The 19,005-nt window shown below is 39.9% G+C and overlaps 1 protein-coding gene across 2 annotated transcripts in view; it reads right to left on the reverse strand.

Annotated features, from left to right (window-relative positions):
* PHKA1 (phosphorylase kinase regulatory subunit alpha 1) overlaps positions 1 to 19,005 on the reverse strand; it is a 132,150-nt gene that overhangs the window by 87,522 nt on the left and 25,623 nt on the right. For both annotated transcript variants that reach the window (XM_045839350.1, XM_045839349.1), the window contains exon 8: positions 18,297 to 18,443. In XM_045839350.1, the coding sequence (XP_045695306.1) occupies positions 18,297 to 18,443 (147 nt within the window). The remainder of the gene's footprint in view (positions 1 to 18,296; positions 18,444 to 19,005) is intronic.

The raw sequence follows: 19,005 nt of genomic DNA on the forward strand, positions 1-19,005 counted from the left end.
GCCAAGATATCCTACAGGCATTCTGAATTTTATGAGAAGTAGAAAGTCTCCCCCCAAATCCCACAGAATGAACAGCATGCACTTTACAACTAGTGAGAAAACAATCAGGTAACACTGAATTTATGCAAAATACACAGACACTCACAGATGATGCAGTCTAGCCCTTCCCTTTACAGACAAGGTCACTGAGTCCCAGGAAACAACAGCAACACACCAGCTGCCTCACAGAAAGCAAATGGCAGAGTCAGAGCTAGAACTCTGGTGTCCTGATGCCCCTTACACAGCTCTATCCATTCCACCACAGAATTCTCTTCATCCAGGCACCAGATACCATGTCAAGAAACTCCATCTTTTAAGTTCCAAATGCCTTTGAGTTCCAAAGATGTCTATTTTAAAAACAAAAGTGCCCCCTCAAACAAATCCCAAGCCATTATACTTTTCTCTTAACCCTTGAGAAGGTGAATTTTCATTCTCTTCCAGTGTCAGGGTTTGAAGGAAGCCATACACATAAGATGCTAGTGTTAGTAAAGTACTCTCTTCAGGAATAAGAAAGAAAAAGAGAAGAAAATAAGAAAAGGCAGAACCTGCAAAAAATGAAACAGAATCCAGTCCCTGTACTTGGGTGCAAGATCTGGAACTCACTTTCTTCCTTTTACAATCTGAGTTTCCTCCCAAGAAGCACTCACCAACCTAACACCAACACTTTTATTTTTAATTAAATTTATTGGGATGATATTGGCTAATAAGATCATACAGGTTTAAAGTGTACATGTCTATGATGAATAATCTGTATCTTGCATTGTGCACCCACCACCCAAAGTCAGATCATCTCCCATCACCATATATTTGACCCTCTTTACCCTTTACTACTCCCCCTAGAGAATATGTGGACAGGAGTCTAGGTAATAATGGGTAATCTGCAGGTAATATGCCTCTTCCCTCTGGTAACCACCATACTGATGTCTGTGTCCATGAGTTTTAGGAAAAAAATAAACTCACTTTCCTTTCTTCCATTTATTTTCCAGCTGCCATTTAGGAAGCCTAAGTAAATGCATTCCTGTATTGGGACAACAATACCATTTCCCTACAGCCTTTCTGCTCTCCTAGCTTTGTGTGCACAGGTGCCCAGTAAGTGTTGGTACCTGCATGTGGGCCACGTGTGTTAAGGCATCTTGAGTGGTCCAAAAATAGTGCATAGCTCCATATGTCTATAATAGCAACCTCCTAGAATTAGAATACAATGCTGATATTTTTCATACATACCCATGCTTCAGAGCACACACACTTCTCTCCTTTCAAATTTACTCCCTTAGATGCCCTTATTAGTCTATCTTTAGAAGACTGGATTGTCATGCAGCTACATGATATTTAGAGGAAGTGAGTTTCCATTGGTGTTTCTGGATTCTTCTGGGTTCCAGGTCAATCTTAATTAAACAATCACCAGTCAGGAGGGCTTTATTCACCTCCCAGACTGCCCTACAATCACAGTTTGTCCTGTTTTGTCACTGTTAACTTCAGTCACTACCTGCAGATTACCCATTATTACCAGACTCCTGTCCACATATTCTCCTACACATAACAAAATTAGACCTAACTCTCCCCATCTTCAAAAGCCCTTTTTTCTGCCCTCTGTATCTCATAGTCAATCATTAACAAACTTTCCAGTAGCTTCAAATTCTTCTCTCAGTATTTCTTTCATTTCTGTTTTATAAATGCAATATGGCTATGCCTTGAGGAAATCACTTCTCCTGCAGTCATCTTAAGTAAACATTAGTTTTCCTTACATACTCCAGAGAGTAGAAGCAGAGGAGGTGGCTGATTTGCTTCTTATTGTTCCTTCCAAACCATTTCTGCCCCTTTCTCCTTCAGAATCCAGATTTCATTTGTAGTTCATTCTATTACACAATATCATGTGCTACTCCTCCTTATGTCTTCTTCACTCATTACTCACTTTAACGTCTCAGTTACTTTCAGTCACAGTTTTGGCAACTTCAACATCTATCATCCACGTGTATATTAACCCAACATTTTGGCTTTGCAAAACTTTCATGTTCTCTCATCTCCTATGATATTTTTCTCCCATCACACTTAAGCCACTATCTTTAATGCTCATGCTCTAGACTTTGACATCCCCCCAAGTTGAACCAACTCTTAAATCTTGATCTTAAAGTGTACATCTTGAGCTACAGCTGAGTATTCTTCCTGCCAAAGTGCCTCCCTCACATGCATGTGCATGCACACACACACACAAACTCCTCCAACAGTTCTTCAACTTTGAACTCCAATCTATGAACTCCACTACATCTCACAATTAATCACCCTTTTTATTTCTCATCTCCTCATTCCTAACCAACTTATTGTTCATAGTCCATTATTATTATCACTCATTTTCATAAACTTTCATCTCCCTGCCTACATTCCACTATGGTAATTTCTTGGCAAAACTACACCCTTCTTAAATCTAGCCATCTACCTACTTTGTTCCTGTATGTAAATGATGAATTTTGCTATAGAAATTTACAAGACTGAACTGCCTGGTCTCGCCTTGAGTTTTTGACCACATATCTCAAATCAGCAATCCTTTTATATTATGTGCCGATTTCTATTATTCAAAATGAATAATCAATACTTATCCTCTCAGTTCCTCAAAACCCCACCCTCACTACTGACATTTTATAACCTTATCTTAACCTTCACTGAAAAAAAAATGAAGCATAGAGAATGTCCTTATGCCTTCCTCAGCAAATCTACCATATTACCTACATTTATAACTATACCATGATTATTTCCTTCTCTTCTGTACAATGTATAAATATTACCTGTCCTCATGTAAGGCTAACTCTTGCAGATTTAATATAAATCCCATCTACTAGTACTCTGAATACCCCTCTTGTGGTCTCAATATTTTTTCTTCTGCAATTATCTCCTTGATGTTTTATTTCATCAATTTCATTGAATAATTTATATCAGCATACAGATATGACTAGAATCTATCCTTTTAAAAATTTACTTTTGGTATCAAATCCTCCTCTAGCTATAGCCCCATATTTCTCCTCTCCTCTCCTTAGCCCCAACGCTCTCAAAAGAAAATGTCTATCCACGCCCACTTCCTCCCATCACATTATCACCTTAATACACATCATTCAGGTTCATATTAAATCTTTCCCACTCTTTTCATCTTTTTTTCAAAGTTACCAATGACCTCCATATTATCAATTTCAATAACCACCTGTTTGTCCTCATCTATGAAGAGTATTTAATAAAGTTGACCATTTTTCTCCTTAAAATATTATCTGCCTAAAATATTATCTGTCTTAAAATATTATTGCTTTTGTAATGCTTCATTCACCTGATTTTTTTCCTCCTGTTTTAAATTTTTGGGTTATATACCTAGAAGTGGAAATGCTGGGCAGTATAGGAAGTCTATGCTTAAATTGCTAAGAAACTGCCAAGTGATTTTCTAGAAACAGCACCATTTTATGTTCCCTCCAGAAGTGTATGAGGGTTTCACTTTATTCATATCCTTGTTATTTCTTTGGTCATAGCCTTCCAAGTAGGTGTGCAGTGGTATCTTATTGTTGTTTTGATGTGCATTTCCCTAGTGACTAATGATATGGAGCATATTTTCATGTGCTTTTTTTTGATATTTGTATATCTTAATTGGTGAAATGTCTATTCAAATCTTTTACCAAAATTTTTAATTGCTCATTAGTATTTTTGTTGTTGAGTTCTAAGAGTCCTTTCTATATTCTGGATACTAGACCTTTACCAAATATATGCTTTCCAAATATTTTCTCTCTTTCTTTGGGGTGCCTATTCACCTTTTTATGGTATTTCTTGTAGAAGAAATAATTTTTAAAAATTTTTACAGTCCAATTTCCTCTTTGTTGCTTGCATTTTTGGTGTTGAATCTAAGAACCCATTGCTTAACCAACTCCTATATGTTTCTGATCTCCATAACTGAACAACAAACCTCAAACCACTCTATTCAAAAGATATATTTGTGCTGACTTACTATGTGCCAAGTGCTACTCTAACTATGGGGATAGCGATGAACAGGACAGTGGTGACAGAAATTGCTAGCTGGTTTCCAACCTTCAAGTCCTCCTCTTCTGGATAGACTACATTTCTCCTTTTATATGGCAGCTGGGTGTAGCTGTGTGAATATTTTGCAATGACCCGAGCAGGAGGAATGCATGCCCAAGTTGAGCCTGGCCCATAAATGTTCCCATGTACCCTGCACCGTGGTCTTTTCTTTTTCTGTCATTAGAATGGAGATAGTCACAGGAATCCCAGCAGGGTTGGCAAAAAATGCTCTTCTGTCACTTACATTAATAGGGTTGTGATGAAGATTAAATAGGGACACGAATATATAGTATAATCTCTACACAGAGTTAGTGATCAATAAATGTTAATTATTATTATTACTATTATTATTATTACTATTACAGTCTTTGTGTGCTACAGTAATCACCTGGAATAGGAAAACTGTTAAGAAACCCCACATTATTCAGCAGATAGTATAATTATGTCTGCTATCTTGTAGACAGAGTGTCAGACTTTTTTTCTATGCTAGCAGTCTTTTCTCTTTCTATACAGTTTCTCTGTTGATGAACCAAGATAATTCTAAGCCTCTTTAGATAATATTTAAAGGACCATGATTTGATAAATGCTTATCTACTGAAAAGCAGCTTTAGCTGAAACAACATAAGAAGGTTAGTTTTAAGAGTTATAAGAATTCTAAATTGTGCTGAAACATCTTGTATTTATATAACACTATTCCATAAGAGAACCCCACCACTCCCTCTTCCCTGACTTACCTATATCCAATAAGAAAGCCCAGGTACACTTTTCTGTGAGGCCAGCAGGAAGTTCAAACCATGCAAACCCTAACCTGTATGGAATACAAGTTCTCATTCCAGGTTCATCCTCTTATCCCCATCAAAGCCAAGTCTCCTTTCTCTGCTCCCTCAAGCCATTCTTTTTCATTTTAAAATACAGTTGACATTCAGTATTAGTTTATATTGGTTGCAAGTGTATCTCAAACCATTCTTGAACCTGCTTGAGAGCCTTCCCTGCTCTCCCCAGAGAGCCTCATTATGTGAGTAATAAACTCTCTTGGTGCCTGTGTCATCAGTATTGACATCCAAACCAAATTTTGGGTGAAGGGTTCATCCTGTCTCTGTGGAGTGATCACATCAATTGGCCCTGTGAGCAGGATAGCAAGGTACTGTCCACTACCACTGGGCCTCTTTTTTGTCTTGTTTTTGCTTCCTAACTAGCTCTGCTGCGCACTGGTAGGCATGCACTCTGAGCTACTGCCTGCTGGCTGGCTTGTACTTTCAAGTACTCTTCTTTGTGCTGCATTGTGAGTCTTATGAGGCATCTGCTAAAGATTTGACCCACATAAGTCAGTTTAGCAAACTGACAAATAGTGACAGGAGGCCTCCTTAAAGTAGTCCTCAATCATGTGTCTCAACCTGGATCTATTTGTGTGCCTCAAATTGAAGCATGTCTTCATTCCAAAATAAGATATGACTGACACTATGCCTAAGGGGTCTCTTACCTTCTGAACAATTTTTGTATCTTAACCAGTTGTTGGCTTCCTTTCTAGACAGAGGTTGGTTGGAGAGTCTGTTCAATACACTGGTGCACTGGGTAGTGACTCATGGAGGAAGAGCCATTACAATGTGGGATGGTGAAGTCACATCCCTAAAAGCAGAGACTCACTAGGACCTTACAAAATGCTTCTGCTGCTGCTACCTGTGCCCACCCTCTCTTTCTCTCTTCTCTCTCTCTCTCTCTCTCTCTCTCTCTCTCTCACACACACACACACACACACGCACACACACAGGACCTTGATCCTCAGCTCTAGAGAGAAACATCCATAGCATTCCTGTGACAAAGCCAAGGGATGAATTCAGCCATTGCCATGGGGAGGACCATAATCCTGATAGCACTGACTTGGTCTGAGGTTCTCTGGAGAAAAAGTTTATAAATATGAGGGGAATAGAGAAGAAAACCATTGAAGTATATCTAGTAAACAAACACATACATGCATACACCAAATACAACCTGGAAAGTTGTCTGGAAGAGCCAAGTGTTGGAGGGAAGTATGGTAACTTATTTCTTCACTGAAACTTAAATATCAGTATTTAGCTCTGTGGAATTTTAGGTAAGATATCCAAAATACTAGGTAACAATATATAAAGAACTCATATGACTCAACATCAGAAAAACAAACAATCCAATTATAAAATGGTCACAGGATCTGAACAGGTCCACTTCTCCAAGAGGACATACAGATGCCCTATAGATACATGAAAAGATGCTCAACCTTACTAGCCATTAGAGAGATGCAAATTAAAACCACAATGTGATATCACCTGACATGTATCATATTGGCTATCATTAATAAAGAAAAAAAACAAGTGTTGTCAAGAATGCAGAGAAAAAGGAACCCCGGTGCACTGCTGGTGGGAATGCAGACTGGTGCAGCCACTGTGGAAAACAGTACAGAATTTCCTTTAAAAACTAAAAATTGAACTGCCTTTTGACCAGACAACTCCACTGCTGGGAATATATGCCAAGAATCTGAAGTCACCAATTCAAAAGAATTTATGTACCCTTGTGTTCACAGTGGTGCTATTTACAATTGCCAAGTTCTGGAAACAGCCCAAGTGCCCATCAGAAGATGAGTGGATCAAAAAACTATGATACATTTACACAATGGAATACTATGCAGCAGAAAGAAAGAAGGCACTCCTACCTTTTGCAACAGCATGGATGGAACTGGAGCATATTATGCTGAGTTAAATAAGCCAGTCAATGAAAGACAAATATCATATGATCTCCCCTATAAATGAAATCTAATGAACAAAATAAACTAACAAACAAAATAGAACCACAGGCATGGAAACATGGAGCAGACTGAAAGTGACCAGAGGTAAGGAGGGGGACAATAGTGGAAAGAAGGGGAAGGGACTAGTTGTATGAATGACCCATGGACTTGAACAACAGTGTGGGAATTGACTGTGGGAGCAGGGGGGTGGAATGCACAGAGGAGAGCAAAGCAGAAAAAACGGGGACAACTGTAATAGAATAACAAAAAAGTGATTAAAAAAACAAAGCAAAATACTAGATAGGTATTGTGCTGAATTATTGACAATAGCCAATATAAATAATGCAAGTGTCCATCCATAGATGGATGGATAAAGAAGATGTTATATACACACAGGCACACACTGCATCGTATCACTTATAGGTGGAATATTTAAAAGACAAAAAGTGAAACTCATTGAAACAGAGAGTAGAAAAGTGTTAGCCAGGGGCTGAGGGGTGGAGGAAATAGGAAGAGCTTGGTAAAATGGTACAAACTTTCAAATATAACATCAATAACATCTGAGGATTTAACATTAAAAAACACAACAAAGCAAACTCTGAAGGTTCTCAAAAACAAGAATTCTAAAAACCATCACAGCCCAGAGGAGCCTCATGAGGTCTGACATGATGACTAAATGTAGTATGTATCCTGGATGAGATCCTGGGACAAAAAAGGGCACATTAAGTAAAAACTAAGGAAATCTGAATAAAGCACAGACATTAATGAATAACTATTTCACTGTTGGTTCACACGTATAACAAATGCACCACACTAATGCAAGATGTCAATAATAAGGGAAATTGGGTGTGGGGTGTGGGTATTACCTTCACAGTTTTTCTGTAAATCTAAAACCGTTCTAAAATAAAACATGCACTAAACACTCACGAGATACTGGATAATGAGGGAGAGCTGGGAGACAACAAATGAACCAATGAATGGAGACCGCTGTGGGGCGTGGCTTAGAGGAACCGCCCTCTCCCTGCCACGTGCACCACAAGCACTGACCGAGAGGAGATGAGGAAGAGTGAGAGGTCAGATCCAGAACGCCATTAGAGGGTGTGGAGGAAGCTCCGCCATTTTCTAACCAGAGCAGCGCGACTCCTCGGCACCCTCCCCCGCCCTCCTGGAACGTGAGGCGCGTGGGGGGCGGCTTTGTGATGTCACGCCACTCCATGGTTACCGCTGGCTGAGGAATTCCTTGATAGCCAATCACAGCTGAGGGCGTGGCCCCTCATTTTCCTGGAGGGTATATATAGAGGCCAGGAGCCCCAGAGTGGGGCACTAGGCTACCAGAAGGCCGAGGAAACGGAGGGAGCTATGGAGTCCGATTCGGATGAGGAGACGCCAACACCAAGCACTGGAGTCAAGAGGAAGAGGGATTCCCAGCCCACCGACAAAGGCAGGGAGAAGGTCAGCCTACCCTACTCATATGCCTCCTCTTCTTCCCCATTGACGCCCCACGCAAGACTTCCCCCCTGCCCGTGCCTGGCACAAACCCCTCCTCAATTCACTCTCATTCCCTTACAACCCCGTTCTTACTTGTTTCCCATCCTCCTCCCCAAAACCAATGTCTTTCTGGGTTTATCTTGTTTCCTTGCTAGGCATTGAAGTTAACGGAGAAGGTGACGGCAACCCTGCGGCAGATCCAAGAAAAACATAAGGGAGGGAAAATGCCGAAGATAATCATCTTCTGCTCCAAGCGGGGTAAAAAAGTCAGCGAAAATCAGCCCAAGACGGATGAAGAAGAACAACAGGATCCTGCCCCTCCGAGTGAGGATTGTGCCCCTCCAAGTGAGAATTCTGCCTCTTCCAGTGAGGAGTCTCTCACTGCAAGTGAGGATTCTCGCACTGCAAGTGAGCAGTTTCCCTCTGAAACGGAGGAGTCCCTCTCTGAAAGTGAGGACTTTCCCTACACCCCAAGTGAACCAGAAACCCAAGACCCTTAAATACATGCAGCCTCTCCAGAAAAAAAAAAAAGTTCTGGAGGGATGGTCCTTTATACAGAGATCAAACCGGACCAAATGAAGTAATTCTGTGTCAATGATTAAAATACTAGCATGTATGAAAAGGAAATGTGTTTGTATCTCTGTATGTTCTCTGAAGATGGGGAGGGAACGAAGGAAGGGGCAGGTATGGGAGAGGGGAGGGAGGTAGAATCCTGCAAGTTTGGGGACTAGGCCAGCCAGTCCACAGTGAGCCAGACACTGAGAATAAGCACTAGTTGACAACTGAAGATGGAGTTTTTCCTTAACACTTTCTCATACTGGCAAGGATGGAAAGAAATTGGCGTTTGGCTGGTGTTTGGCGGTGGGGGCAATGGGGAGTAGCAGGGTGGTATGTGGGGGGTAGCAGTGTGTGATAATGAATCTGATTCCATTTTAGACATTAGGCTATTTTTAAAGATTTTTATTTTTAGAGGGGAGGGGAAGGGAGGGAGAAAGAGATGGAGAGAAACATCAATGTGTGTTGCCTCTCATAAGCCCCCTACTGTGCACCTGGCCTGCAACCCAGGCATGTGCCCTGACTGGAGAATCAAACCAGCAACCCTTTGCTTTGCAGGCTGTTGCTTAATCCACTGAGCCACACCAGTCAGGGCTAGATGTTAGATTATTGACAGCTTTCAGTCTCATTCTATTCTCTTCCACTTCTGGCTCACATTTAAACAAGCTGATTTTTTTTTAAAAAGGGGGAGTTACTGAGCATAAAATAGAAACAGATATGCCTGAGCTTAACCATTGGAACTGATGTCTTGCCTACATTCCCCATAGCCAAAGCACTCATTGACCTAAAATATCTATTAGTGCATATGGACAATCTGACCCAATAAGTAATAAAATTAAGTATTTTGCACTTACAGTAAGCTTGAGAAAATATTACCCTGTGGACCTTCCTTCTTACTCATAAACTAAATAACATTTTCCACCCTAGTTAAAAAAGGGTCCAATCTAAATGAAAACAGGGCCTTCACAGATTGACACCCATTATATGAGACCTATTTACAGAAGGTATAATTATCCTCACTGCTTCTGAATTTAACAGCCAAATCTGACTTGCTCTTCAACCTGAAAAGCATGAATGGGGCCTCAGTGTGAATTTTTGTTCCCTTCATGTCAGGGTCCCAGCCATTAGGGGTCCCTATCTAATACTACTTAAGTCACTGATTCCACCCATTAGCAACCTGGTAAATACTCTGCAGTCACAGCGAAGTGTTTGATTGACTGACTGACACGCTCTCCCCAGTGCCTATTTCAACAGCCTCCAGCTACACTTAACCTTCACTTTTTTGAAACATAACACACCTTCACTTGGGTACTCAGTGGGACACCTCTCCACTCCTGTCATCTCACATAACCTTTGCCAACAATATGTAACCACATCTAGCTCTTTCCAGGTGCACAGGTATGACATCACACTGATGACACCTCCTTTGAGGAGATTCACGACACACTTATTCTGGACACTAAAACAGAGGAGTTCACAAAAAGGGGATGACCCATTAACCTCACATGTAGTACCAGGCCCCACCACCTCAGTTACATTTTTAAAAATCATTAGTTAGACTGAGGGCTGCTCTAATCCTGAGTATATTGGGAAACAGCTTTGATCCTGTATAGTACCCACATTATTAAAAGAAATTCACCATCTTAGACATTTTTGCATTATGGAGGTGCCATTCCTCACATACAAATTTTGTTTTAGTTACTTTGCAGATAGGGCCATCTTGAACAGCACTCTTTGCAACACTGGGCTCTAAAATCTGTCTAAATGACCATAGAACAGTCACTCTTGTTAGGGCTTTCTAGAAACTCCTTCAATGTACAGGTTTAGCAACCTTCTCTCAGACCTCTTGGAGCCCCTGGACCATCCACAATAGCCATTAGTTGCCAATGAGCTTCTTATACAAGGGGCTGCCCTCCTCGACCCAATGATATATGCCATTAGTGTGGCAAATGGTGGACACATACTTGACTTTGCTACAAATAGAGGCTCTCTCAGGTCCTGGACCTATAATCCCCTATAACCAGCTCCCCATTATACTTTGAACATTGAGGCAGCACTCTGCAAGCTCAGCATGGCTAGTTAGGTGCCCTTGCTATACGATGGAACCGGAACTGGGTCCTGTGCATTCACTGTCTACAGAAGAACATAATTCCCCATATGCCCAGTCTCTTTCCATGTGACACAGTGCTGACAGAGGTTATCTTTCAGAACCCCTGGACACCTGGGGAGCCTCTTAGGACCAGCAGAGTGAATACCAAAAGGAGTCCATTCACTGTAGCAATGATTTGAATACTCTCACACTTAAAGGAACTTGCTTGAGAGCTTCTGCTTTTTATCCCTTAAGCAGGATGTTCCTGGTAAAGGACAGGATCAAGGATCAGCTCAATTGGCTGAACTTTAGTAAGTCATGTTAGCACTGGATGTCTTGGCCAACAGTTGGCTTCATGTATACATTTTCATAGCTCTTTGGAAAACTATATCAGTATCGAACACTCAAGCATATTTCTTCACCCCAAAATTTGTTCATTCATTCATTTATTCATTCATTTCTTCAACACATACTGAACCTATTTTGTGAACCAGGCCTGTGCAGCAATGGGGACAATACAGAGCTTATGGTTCTAGTAGTGACCACAGCAGCCTACTCCACAAGGATGACAGTGTATAAAGTGGCCAGCACCTTGGCAGAGACACAAGCAATGGATCCAGGTATTCAAAAAAAACACAGATATTATCTCCAACTTGCATAACCCATAGCATTAGGATTCTGAACTGTGATTTGAAGAACTGACAGAATCTGGACATGGAAAGATGGGCATTGAAAGTAGGTGAGATAGGGCCTTCCAAGTGGAAGAAATAGCATGGATGCAGGGCCATGTAAATCAAAGACCCAGCAATTAGATGAATGGCAAAGTTTATATGAGTTATATATTTTAAGTCAAAACAAACACTAAAGACACATTTTCATCTAGAGAAAAAGTCACACAAGTTCAGGAAACACAGAGGGTCCCAATCAAGATGAACCCAGAGAGGCCAACTCTAAGACACATCATAATTAAAATGGCAAAATTAAAAGACAAAGAGAGAAAGCTCCCATAAAGCTATCAGCTGATTTCTCAACAGAAACACTACAAGCCAAAAGAGAATGGCAAGAAATATTCCAAGTAATAAAAAGCAAAGGCCTGCAACCAAGACTACTCTACTCAGCAAGACTCTCATTTAAAATGGAAGGTAAAATAATAAGTTTCCCAGAAGAAAGAAGGCTAAAAGAATACACCTCCACCAAATCAGCATTGCAAAATATGCTAAAGGGACAGCTTTAAGAAGATGAAAGAAGACTTCCAGCCAAGATGGAGGCATAGGTAGACACACTGTGCCTCCTCGCACAACCAAAATAAGGACAATGAAAATTTAGAAATAAAAAAACAACCAGCACTGGCAGAAAATTGAACTGTATGGAAGTCCGACAACCAAGGAGTTAAAGAAGAAATATTCATCCAGACCAGCAAGAGGGGTAGAGATGGGTGGCCGGACTGAGGGTGCTCGCAGCAAAGTGGAGGCTGGTGGACCATGGGTGCGCAAGGCCACAGCTGGCAGAGCCAGCAAGGTGGCAGATTGTGGAGGGGCATGGCACCCAAGGCGGTTGGCAGACCAGGTGGTCCCACATTTACGCACAGTTAAACCAGGCAAAACTGGGGAGTGAGACAGACCACATAACCCAGGATCCCAGTGCAGGGAAATAAAGCCTCAAACCACTAACTGAAAACACCTGCAGGGGTTGAGGTGCCGGGAGAGACTTCCAACCTCACAGGAGAGTTCATTGGAGAAACCCACGGGGTCATAGAACATACACAAACCCACCCACACGGGAATCAGCATCAGAAGGGCCCAATTTGTTTGGGGGAAGCAGCGGAAGTAATTGAAATCCGGCAAAGAGCGGAGCAAGCGCCACTGTTCCCTTTTGGACCCCTCCCCAACATACAGTGTCACAACCCAACGAGGTGGGTTGCCCCGCCCTGGTGAAAACCTAAGGCTCTGCCCCTCAATACATAACAGGCACATCAAGACAAAAAAAATGGCCCAAATGAAAGAACAGATGAAAGCTCCAGAAAAAATACAACTAAGCAACGAAGAGATAGCCAACCTATGAGATGCACAGTTCAAAGCACTGGTGACCATGATGCTCACAGAATTGGTTGAATTTGGTCACAAATTAGATGAAAAAATGAAGGCTACGTTAAGTGAAATAAAGGAAAATGTACAGGGAACCAATAGGGATAGGAAGGAAACTGGGACTCAAATCAATGGAGTAGAACAGAAGGAAGAAAGAAACAACCAAACAGAAAAGAATGAAGAAACAAGAATTCAAAAAAATGAGGGGAGGCTTAGGAACCTCCAGGACATCTTTAAGCATTCCAACATCTGAATTATAGGGGTACCAGAAGGGGAAGAGGAAGAGCAACAAGTGGAAAAGTTATTTGAACAAATAATAATGGAAAACTTCCCCAATCTGGCAAAGGAAATAGACTTTCAGGAAGTTCAGGAAGCTCAGAGAGTCCCAAAGAAGTTGGACCCAAGGAGGAACACACCAAGGCACATCATAATTACATTAACCAAGGTTAAAATGAAAGAGAGAATGCTTGAAGTAGTAAGAGATAAGGAGACAGTTACCTACAAAGGAGTTCCCATCAGACTGTCAGCTGATTTCTCAAAAGAGACCTTGCAGGCAAGAAGGGGCTGGAAAGAACTATTACAAGTCATGAAAGGCAAGGACCTACATCCAAGATTGCTCTCTCCAGCAAAGCTTTCATTTAGAATGGAAGGGCAGATAAAGTGCTTCTCAGATAAGGTCAAGTTAAAGGAGTTCATCATCACCAAGCCCTTATTATATGAAATGTTAAAGGGACTTATCTAAGAAAAAGAAGATAAAAAACATGTACAGTAAAATGACAGCAAACTCACAATTATTAATAACCACACCTAAAACAAAAACAAAAACAAACTAAGCAAACAACTAGAACAGGAACAGAACCACAGAAATGGAGATCACATGGAGGGTCATCAACAGGGGAGTGGGAGGAGCAGAGAGGGGGAAAAGGTACAGAGAATAAGTAGCATAGATTGTAGGTAGAAAATAGATAGGGGGAGGGCAAGAATAGTACGGGAAATGTAGAAGGTAAAGAACTTATAAGTGTGACACGTGGACATGAACTAAAGGGGGGGAATGTGGGTGGGAGAGGGTGGGGGGGAGTGAAGGGGGAAAATGGACAACTGTAATAGCATAATCAATAAACTGTATTTAAAAAAAATAAAATAAAAAAGATAATCTTAAAAAAATAAAAATAAAAAATAAAGAAATAAAAAAAGAAGATGAAAGAAGAGAGAGAGGAACACAAGTATAAAGGGATAAAATAGTAGTGAATAAGTACCTATCAATGATAATCTTAAATGTAAATGGATTAAATGCTCCAATGAAAAGACACAGGGTAGCTGAATGATAAGAAAATATGACTTGTACATATTTTGCCCACAAGAGATCCATCTCAGAACATAAGATCTACACAGACTGAAAGTGAAGGGTTGGAAAAAAATATTCCAAGCAAATGGACAGGAAAAAAAGCCAGGGTAGCAACAGTTACATCAGACAAAATAGACTTCAAAACAAAGGCCACCAAAAGAGACACAGAAGGACACTTCATAATACTCAAGGGAAGAATCCATCAAGAAGACATAAAAATTGTAAACAGATATGTGCCCAACATAGGAGCACCCAAATATATAAGGAAAATCTTGGAGGACTTCAAGAAAGATATAGACAGTAATGCACTTATACTAGGGGATTTTTTATACCACACTGTCTACAATGGATAGATATTCCAAACAAAGAATCAATAAGGGTATTGTGGCACTAAATAATGCACTAAATCAAATGGAATTAATTGATATGTACAGAACCTTTCATCCCAAAGAAGCAAAATACACATTCTTTTCAAATGCACATGGAACATATTCAAATATAGACCACATGATAGGACACAAAACAAGCATCAACAAATTCAAGAAAACTGAAATCATATCAAGCATTTTCCTCGACCATAAGGGCATGAATCTGGAAACCAACCTCAAGGAAAAAACTCAGTAACATTCAAATTCATGGACACTCAATAGCATGCTATTAAACAATGAATGGGTTAATAATGAGATCATGGAAGAAATAAAAAACTTTCTGGAAACAAATGAAAATGAGCACATAACAGCCCAAACTCTCTGGGACACAGCAAAGGCAGTTCTGACAGGGAAGTTCAGAGCAATACAGGCCTACCTAAAGAAGACAGAAACATTTCAAATAAGGAATCTAACCATCTATCTACAAGAACTGGAGGAACAAAAACAAACAAAGCCCAGAGAAAGTAGAAGGAAGTAAATAATCAAGATCAGAACAGAACTAAATGACATATAGCAGGGATGTCAAACTCATTTTCACTGGGGGCCACATCAGCCTCACGGTTGCCTTTGAAGCATCAAAACAATTTTAGGACTGTATGAATGTAACTACTCCTTAACTGTTAAGGAGTTGAAATTACATTTGGCCCTTTGAAGGCAACTGCGAGGCTGATGTGGCCCCCGGTGAAAATGAGTTTGACACCACTGACATAGAGACTAAAAGAACAATTTAAATCTAGGATCTGGTTCTTTGAAAAGATAAACAAAATTGACAAGCCTTTAATCAGACACACCAAGAAAAAAACAGAGAGGACCCAAATAAATAAAATCAGAAATGAAAGAGAAGAAATTACTATTGATACCACAGAAATACAAAGGACTATAAGAAATTACAACAACTACATGCCAAGAAATTTGAAAAACGGGGTGAAATGGGCATATTTCTAGAAACATATAATCTTCCAAAACTGAATCAAAGAAGAAGCAGAAAGCATGAACACACTGATAACAGCTAGTGAAACTGAAGCTGCAATAAAAAAACTCCCGGCACAGAAAAGCCCTGTATCAGACAGTTTTACAGGAGAATTTTATAAAACATTTATGGAAGAGCTAGCCCCTATTCTTCTCAAGCTATTCTAAAAATTCCAAGAAGGGAGACACCCAAACTGTTTTTCTGTGGTCAGCATCATCTTAATCCCCAGTTCAAATATTAATTGTCTCTATGATCAATTAATATTCGACAAAGGGGGCAGGAATATAAAATGGAGTAAAAATAGCCTCTTCAATAAATGGTGTTGGGAGATCTGGACAACTACATGCAGAAAAAGGAAACTCGACCACCAACTTACACCATACACAAAAATAAACTCAAAATAAGACTTAATGGATAAAAGACTTAAATGTAAGTCACAACACCATAAAAGTCCTAGAGGAGAACATAGGCAGGAAAATCTCAGATACTCCACACAGCAATATTTTTACCAATATGTCCCTTAGAGCAAGGGACATAAAGGAAAGAATAAACAAATGGAGCTACATGAAGCTAAAGAGCTTCTGCATGGCTAAAGAAAACATCAGCAAAATGAAAAAAGAACCAACTGTATAGGAAAACATATTGGCAAATGATACCTCAGGCAAGGTTTTGATGTCCAAAATAAAGAACTAACACGACTGCACTCCAGGAAGACAAACAATCCAACTGAAAAATGGGCAAAGGACCTGAACAGACACTTCTCCAAGGAGGACATACAGAGGGCCCAAGGACACGAAAAAGATGCTCAGCATCACTAGCCATCAAAGAGATGCAAATCCACAAACCACAATGAGATACTAATTCACACCAGTCAGAATGGCTATTATAAACAAATCAGCAAACAAAAAGTACCAGTCAGGCTGTGGAGAAAAGGGAACCCTAGTACACTGTTGGTGGGAATGCAGACTGGTGCAGCCACTGTGGAAAACGGTATGGAATTTCCTCAGAAATCTAAAAATGGAACTGCCTTTTGATCCAGTCATCCCACTGCTGGGATTATACCCTAAGAATCTTGAAACATCAATTCAAAAGAACCTATACACCCCAATGTTTATAGCAGCATTATTTACAATAGCCAAGTGCTGGAAGTCGCCTAACTTCCCATCAGTAAATGAGTGGATCAAAAAACTATGATACATTTACACAATGGAATACTATGCAGCAGAAAGAAAGAAGGCACTCCTACCCTTTGCAACAGCATGGATAGAACTAGAGAGTATAATGCTAAATGAAATAAGCCAGGTGGTGAAAGACAAATACCATATGATCTCACTTTAATGGAACCTAATCAACAAAACAAAGAAGCGAGCAAAATACAACTGGACACATGGAAATAAAGAACAAACTGACAGTGACCTGAGGTGGGGAGGATAAAGGGGGAAAGTAGAGGAAGGGTCGCATCGAGGAACTTATGTAAAGGACCCATGGACAAGGACAACGAGGGGTGGGAGGGCAAGGTTTGAATGTGGGAGAGTCAGGGTGGGCAGGGCAGGGGAGAGTAATGGGGGGAATAGGGACAATTATAAGTGAACAACAATAAAAATAGTAAAAAAATTTTTAAATATGGAAAAGTGAAAAACATCTAATTATTCAAACAACTCTAATACCAGCCCAGCAGCAGAAACTGATTTCAGCAATGTGATTTCAAGGCAGGGCTAAGTTCCAGACTCTTCCCTAAAACAGAGTTCCTAATATTATCCTCTCCATGGCTTTCCACTATTAGGACAAATCTGTGAAAGCCCAATTAGTAATCTGTGTGTTATTGCTCACACAGTTTATAAGATTATAAGACACCCCAGCCCTTAAAAAAAAGAAATCATATTTTTTAAATTTTTGAGATAGTTTGAGAGTTACAGAAGAGTTGCAAGAACAGTGCAGAGAGCTTCCATATACCCTTCTACCAATTTCCCCTTTTCTTAACCATGTTACATAACTAAATAGTATTTATCAAAACTAAAAAATTCACGCTGTTAACCAAAGTATAGAACTTACTTGGATATCACCAGTTTTTCCACTAATGGCTTTTTTTCGGTTGTATTACCTGATTCCGGATCCCAATGCTTTTAGTTGCCATGCCTCCTTAGTCTCTTTGAATATGTGACAGTTCCTCAGTCTTTGTTTAAAAAGCATCACCTCGACACCTTCAAAGTGTGTGTGTCCGTTATTTTGTAAAATGTCCCTCAATTTGGTTTTGTCTAATGCTTTCTCATGATTATATTGAGGTTATGCAGTACTGGGAAGAATGTCACAGAGGTGATGTGCACTTCTTGGTGCAATGTATCGGGAGTACATGATATTAATATTCCTTATTACTGGTGATATTAACCCTGTCATTTGGTTAAATCATTGACACAAGTCATAGTCAAGGCCCCAAAAGATAATAACTTTCCCTTAAAGTAAGAACCCTAACAGAAAGAAAGGCTCATATAGACATACCTGAAGCTTGGTGATGATTTCTTGTTTTGTGACTTCCACCAATTGATTATCCTCTACTGCAAAGGCTGGGAAGGAAATAACTGAAAGGAGACTAGCATCAACCTCTTTGGATGTTGAAGCCCGAGGGAGTATTGAATTAAGAATAGACTAAGAGAAAGAAAATCAAATGTGGCACATTAGTGAATGACTTGCAGTTATAAAACTAACAGATTTAGTTTCAAAAGATTTATGTAGAAGAGGATCATTCAGAAGAAAATCTAAACAGTATTCAATAGTGACAGCTTTAAAAACTAGCTAGTTCTGTAAGTTATCCCTTGTTTTGATTCTACTCTCAATGCTTTCTAATCCTGATTGTTAAGCAGATGCTAATGGATATAGAATACTCTTAACATCATTATCCCATCTACAATCCTGTTATTCCACAAGCACCTATTAAGCATAACGCTAAGGGAAAATGTAGCTGCTGAGAAATAGGAAATGGAAGGCTCAGCTCATATATCCTTTATATTTATCTTTTCCATAAGAACTTTTCTGTTTTTACAATTAGAAGATGATTTCATATTCACTATAACATTATGGTTGTCTAGTCAGGGTTTGGAGAAGAAAACTAATCTTGCCAATGAGAAGAACCTTAATCTTTCAATACACAGAGTAATCCTAAACAAAACTGAAGATATGCATTTACCATTTAAACAATCTGAACTCCAAA

Source organism: Phyllostomus hastatus, unplaced genomic scaffold, assembly GCF_019186645.2.
Source record: "Phyllostomus hastatus isolate PE091 unplaced genomic scaffold, TTU_PhHast_1.1 phas_contig_30, whole genome shotgun sequence".
NCBI classification, from domain to species: Eukaryota; Metazoa; Chordata; class Mammalia; order Chiroptera; family Phyllostomidae; genus Phyllostomus; species Phyllostomus hastatus.